The sequence below is a fragment of the Hesperophylax consimilis genome, chromosome 1 (genome assembly GCF_061612785.1).
Source record: "Hesperophylax consimilis isolate HC1 chromosome 1, BYU_Hcon_1.0, whole genome shotgun sequence".
In the NCBI taxonomy this organism is placed as follows: Eukaryota; Metazoa; Arthropoda; class Insecta; order Trichoptera; family Limnephilidae; genus Hesperophylax; species Hesperophylax consimilis.
This window is the reverse complement of record NC_142836.1, coordinates 24,164,068-24,170,572: the sequence shown is the minus strand read 5'-3', so window position 1 is coordinate 24,170,572 and position 6,505 is coordinate 24,164,068. Positions and strand designations below refer to the sequence as shown.

Sequence of the window (6,505 nt, the reverse complement as noted above, 5' to 3'; positions counted from 1 at the left end):
CTGTGGGGATATCATGTAATAATACCATGATATAAGTTAAGTGCTGGGCAGGCGGTGTTTACATGTCGACATGTTGCCATTGTGAGGAGATTATGGCATGGTCTCGTAATAATACGTTAATAAGTTATTTTGAAATGAATTAAGGATATTTTTTCGCTTGAAACACAACCTTCAAGTAAATTAAACACATAAATCTCATCAACTATGCAGTAGAAAATCTATTTACGTGTGTCGATAAAACTCACTTTTTAGGTGAATACAACTAATTACTGCTAACAAGTTGTAAACTTTATTTCCAAATTGATCTATGGACGGAGCTTTGACGTATCCACTAACATTTATAATGGGAAGAATTAAAAAAATGAGAAAAAGATGAACCACTTCAATGAACATTCAGCAAAGCTCAGTAACTAGATTACATAATTAAATAATTTATTTATCCATATTTGTTTTTTTTTGTAACTAACCAGATATACAAAGTAAAAGTTTTTCCTGATAGACGATATAGAAACACAAGTCCTAAGATAATCTAGTACATTTAAAAAAAACACTCTTGTTTATGTTATTACTTTAATAAGAGAAGAGTCCAAAAACAACTCTTCATAAAAATCTCTGAGAATTATTTTTGAATGTGTGTTTGATTTAATTAAAATCTGTAGATAAAATATTTGATTCTAATTCGTTGCTCCTTCACTGAAGAATTTCATTAGAAATGTGTAATTTTTTTACGAATTTTCGGCAAGCGACCATTTTTTAAATATCACATTGTCATAAAATCTCATTATCTCTTATTCGCTGCCTTAATTTGATAAACCTACCTACTTAAAATAATTTACAAAAATAAATAAATAACACATCTATCAATCTGTTATCCTTAAGACGATCTTACTGAATACCATATCATGCAAGATTGCAATACAAAAACAATATTGATTATATGAGGTTTTAAATCTTAACTCTAATTTTTTTAAGCGGTACTTTTTTGGAAATAAAATATTTTTTAAACAGCAGTTTTTGAAATAAAATTACTATCATACGGCTTGTATATATTTATACTAGTGGGAATTAACAACAAGATAAATTAAAATATAGAAAAAAAAACTAAAAAAAACCGTTACACGTCATCAAATCGGTAAAAGCTCAAGGTTGAGTAATTTTCCATCGCTTATTGCGTCTGGCAAACCTCGACCTGTAGTTGTACGATAAAATAATTCACCGTGGATAGATTTGATTGGTCTTGTTGTACGAAAGTTGTTGGCATATTGCGGTAGTGGACTTAAGTTTAGTAAAGCAGAAAGACCAGGAGAGAGAGTGAACAAGTGACAAAAAGTTTTGTCTTATAACAGTCGCAGAAGTGGTAGAATGGTGATGGCCGCGAGCAGCCAGGCAGCTGGGCGGAACAGGACAGCCAGATTACACAAGTCGTCGCCGCAGACTTTGCATCCTTCCACTCGTTCCTTGTCCAGTGTAGTGAACTTGGAGCAAACGTCTTCGTCTGTTTCATCGCCGGTAAATTGTTGGCAGCCCCGTTTAGTCTTAGTCACTCCATCGTCATCTGAAAACAGATCAATTGCTCGAATTTGTTGATGCAAATAAAGAAGCTAGCAAAATATATATATATATAATTAAGTTTAATATTTTTGTTGAATATGAAAAATAAAATTGATCAAACAATTTAACGTAATGGTTAAAGCAATACTTCTAAAATGTGGTATGTTTTATCATAGTATAATATGTTACCTTTATAGACAGCTTTCACACAGCGGAACTCCAGTTCATCTGCTTGTGACAGCTTCCTGGCCCAAAACCTGGGATATATTCGTGGAGGTACGGCATCCGCGAGTTTAGTTGTTGTAGGTGTAGTTTCTGTGGGTGTAGTTTCTGTGGGTGTAGTTTCTGTGGGTGTAGTTTCAGTGGGTGTAGTTTCTGTGGGTGTAGTTTCTGTGGGCGTTGTTTCTGTGGGTGTAGTTTCTGTGGGTGTTGTTTCTGTGGGAGTAGTTTCTGTGGGTGTAGTTTCTGTGGGTGTTGTTTCTGTGGGTGTAGTTTCTGTGGGTGTCGTTTCTGTGGGTGTAGTTTCTATGGGTGTAGTTTCAGCGGGCGTTGTTTCAGTGGGTGTTGTTTCTGTGGGTGTTGTTTCTGTGGGTGTAGTTTCTGTGGGTGTAGTTTCTGTGGGTGTAGTTTCTGTGGGTGTTGTTTCTGTGAGTGTAGTTTCAGGGGGTGTAGCTTCTGTGGGTGTACTTTCTGTGGGTGTTGTTTCTGTGGGTGTTGTTTCAGTGGGTGTTGTTTCTGTGGGTGTAGTTTCTGTGGGTGTAGTTTCTGTGGGTGTAGTTTCTGTGGCTGTAGTTTCTGTGGCTGTAGTTTCTGTGGCTGTAGTTTTTGTGGCTGTAGTTTCTGTGGCTGTAGTTTCTGTGGCTGTAGTTTCTGTGGGTGTAGTTTCTGTGGGTGTAGTTTCTGTGTTTGTAGTTTCGGTGGGTGTTGTTCCTGTGGATGAAGTGTCTGTGGATGTTAGTGTGGCACAGGTTTGCTTCAGTGTTTCTTCATTCACACTGTCGCAGTCTTCACAAACATAACACTCCAAAGTGCGTCCTGTAATAATAATAATAAATAATAAGTCATAAATTAGATTTACTTCACATAAAATAAATTATTAAATAATTCCAACTGTCACCAGAATTTTGTTAAATCCAAAACGATTTTTTAATGTTTTTGAAAATTTTATTTTTTCTATAAAGATTTTCAGGAAAATTCAGTTTGGCCGTGCACCGCACGGATTTCTTGAAAATTTTAATACAAAAAAACGAATTTTAGAAAAAAATACGAAATCGTTTTCAGCTACAACAGCATCAATAATGCCTTTTTGTAATATTAGCACTCTAGACACTCAAAAGTCTATGATATGTATTATATATATCTGCCAGTGTCTAAGTTGAGGTCGCGTCTGGGTCTCACCTAGTGAATTTAATTCATTGGCTGGCTTAGTAATTCATCACGGATTGTTTGTCTTTCTTTCAAAACAATATAATTAAATTGAATCTTGAAAATTAAATAGTATATGTTTTCGAAAACCCTGCATTATTACTTATGTATAATACCAGATGGCTAATTAAATTGTATCTGCATGTCACAAACTTTGTCACTTTTTTTTTTTTTTCTTATTATTTCTGGCTTTCACCCTTCAAGGGTGTTCTTGGCCATCATTTAAAATTATTGAGAAATGAAAGGTGAATTTAAATATTAATTTTATTTAAATTGGCAAATTTCAAAATTATAATGAATTATAACTTTGTCACTTGTTTATTCAAATATTCTGTTTTTTTGGGCGGGGGGGGGGGGATTAGATATCCACAAAGAACTTAATAAGTTATGATAAATTTCTTATCTTTGTGTGGTTTATAATTCTGGTTTTAGTTCATAGAAACACACTTTTATAATTATTATTTCTTTGCAGTCGGTCAGCTGTACTAGTTTTGATTTGAAATGTGATGGTAGCCATTTTGTAGTCGTTCTGTACTCGTAAAAGTAAATTTAGAATTGCTTTGCTTAATAACTTTGTTAATTAGAATTTTTTCATAGTGTATTATGAAAACTACACCCCCAAATTCAACGGTAGGAGCGTGGAACACGAAGGATAATTTATCAAAATAAAAGGTGCGTAAAAAGTGCATACTTTCAGCGTTTTGAGAATAAAACAACGTTTAGAAAAAATGTGTTGCTTCTTCTACAATTACTGTCGCCATAGTTAGTTATGCAAATCTGTGAATAAAGAGACGGAGCTAACGAGCGAAAAATCATCGTGTGATCAAAAAACATCCACAAAGCCGAACCATTAGCCGTGGATCAGCTCGGCCGTATGTGGCAAATCCGTTACAATACCTACGCGTTCGCCGATCCAAAATCCATTCACTTTGAATTCGGGCATAGAGAGGGACAGTATGGCCTTTTCGACCACCGGACAACTCAATACAGTGACAATATAACACACCTTTAAAAAGTGATAAAGTCATGAAATGTGATGAAACTAAAACTAGGAACCCCTCAGCAACGTAAGTAGATATATGCGTTAAAAATACGACAGCAGTCAAGTACAATAAGCGTGTTTACACGTCAACGCGTGTCTCTCCATAGAAATCGTTCTTACTCCGTTATTATTTTAGTTACATCCCTCAAACAAAAACTAAAAGGTCGATTATAGATCAAGCTACACATCACTACCAAGTTGTCTATGGAAATACAAAACAGGAATCTGCTGACAGTCGCATAATTGACACAACATTTTTACCCGCGCAAAATGTCTGCCGGTAGCGCCGCGCGCTTCACATATTAAATTTTTATAAAATATTTTTATATGAAATGATAAAAAAATGAGGTGATAAAAGTGTTTATTACACATATATACAATAGAATAAATATTTTTGTTTACATAATCTGTGATTTTAGTACCATTTTCACCTAAAAACATGACGTGAGTCATTTTTAACCTATTTTTAATGTTTGCGTTCTAAATTTTAATATTTAAAAATGCTAATATTTATTTGTAATATAATAATTTGAAAGCTTATTTTGTAACTTTTCTAAAACAGTTTTTACTATTCGGCTACGTTCAGAAATGTTTCATTTATAGAGCTTTAATTGTGAAGCGGTAATAACAAAAAGTTTTCGTAAAATGTCATTTCGTTAAAGACAGTTAAAGTGCTTACATGGCGATTTTCGGAGGGGAATAGGTAACGTAGGTTGAGTTTATAGGTTATTTTTTGCGGTTACCGGATAACTCATCAAAATGGAAATTCAACACACCTAAAAGTGTTATAAAGTTTTGAAAAGTATTGAAACAAAAACTAGGTTAAATAGCTTAAATATGTAACTATTTAACCTAGTTTTTGTTTCATCGCTTTTAATGGTGTGTTCAATTGTCATTTTGAGGAGTTATCATGGAACCCTGCACAGACAGACAGAGCTACAGCAACGCGGGGCGGAGTAGAGCTAGTAATATTAAAAAGGTGTTATATTAAGGATCATTCGATGGTAAAAAAAGTATTTAAAAATATTATTTAATTTTTTTTTAAATAATTTATCACCTCGAAGGGAATATATAATATGAAATATATTTTAGGCCAGTTTAATCTATAGACTAGGTATTTCCGATGTTTAGCAACAATTAATTTTTATTCAAATATCATAGATTATATCGGTTCTTACATTATTTTAAACAATTAGGATTTATCAATTTAAAAAATATGTTTATTTTACTTAGATAAAACACATGTCATATATTATATAAACTATTTTTTCACATATTTCAAGAAAGTTGAATCAAAAATAAAGTTCGTTTTTTCGTACAGAATTAATAAATTTGTTTAAACGATGACTTTCTACAAGTGAAGCAAGCGGGTCTAAGAGTTCTGGAATAACCATTATAGTTTTTTTTGTTATATAATTGTTACTGTTTTAAGAGCCACAGATTGAAGTAACAACATCCGGTCACTGATTTAAGAAATCGGCAATATATGTCACTGGTAAAAAAAAGGTAAAACATTTCCCTTTTCAAGAAAACCAGAAAATATTTTATTGTAGAAAGCAATCACTTTGTGGTTTGACATATTTAATAAAATAAAATACTTTTTTGTTTTAAAACCACGATATTTATTAATTTAAGAACCGACCGGTTTCGCTTTACTTAAGCATCATCAGGGTACAAATTAATAGTATTAATTTGTACCCTGATGATGCTTAAGTAAAGCGAAACCGGTCGGTTCTTAAATTAATAAATATCGTGGTTTTAAAACAAAAAAGTATTTTATTTTAGAAAATATTTTGCCGGTGAAAAAACCGGTAAAATATTTCACTTAAATTTTTAACTTTGTAAAAAAAAGTTATAGTATACTGTCACTGCTTAAGAAAACCTTTAAAATATATAACCGACTAAGAAAACCGGTAAATATCTAAATGAGTTTAAAAAAAAAAAGTTAAATATGACACTGCCTAATAACACTGAAAAATATGTCACTGTTTAGAAAACATGTAAAATATATTATAATTGGTTATGAAAACCAGTAAAAGATGTCACTGCTTTAAAATATGTAACTGGTTAAGAAAACCTATAAAATATGTCACTGTAATAACCTGAGGGAGCCAGGAGTAGCACCAGCATCAGCGCGGCGGGGAACAGCCTCATTGTGGCGGCAGTTGGCAGACGAACTATCGCGAGCACTTGAAACCTCACAATAACTCGCGCCACACACGAATCATCTGCTTTTATTGATTGTAATATCTCTTTATCGCTCAGTTTCGCATCACTTTATCAGCGGAAGAGATAATGGGTCCTTTGGATAGCGAACATTGCGAAAACATAAGATTCTCACTCAACGGCGACTAAATAAAAATTAAGATAAAAACACTATTCGTGAGCCTTGTGGCGTCTACCTTTGGAAATAGGTCCTTATAGTGTTGTTCGGCTAGGAAGCTAGGTTAGTCATAGCTAGTTCGCTGTGAGGCTAGGTTAGTCATT

General features: G+C 33.3%; 1 protein-coding gene across 1 annotated transcript; it reads right to left on the bottom strand.

Moving 5' to 3' along the window:
- Nucleotides 1-411: 411 nt before the first annotated feature.
- Nucleotides 412-6,226, bottom strand: LOC149426497 (uncharacterized). The gene is made up of 3 exons (XM_089637183.1): nucleotides 6,121-6,226; nucleotides 1,741-2,586; nucleotides 412-1,555 (listed from the first exon to the last, which is right to left on the bottom strand). Exons 1-3 carry the CDS (start codon nucleotides 6,170-6,172, stop codon nucleotides 1,338-1,340), a joined length of 1,116 nt encoding a protein of 371 aa, XP_089493309.1. The 5' UTR covers nucleotides 6,173-6,226; the 3' UTR covers nucleotides 412-1,337.
- Nucleotides 6,227-6,505: the final 279 nt, after the last annotated feature.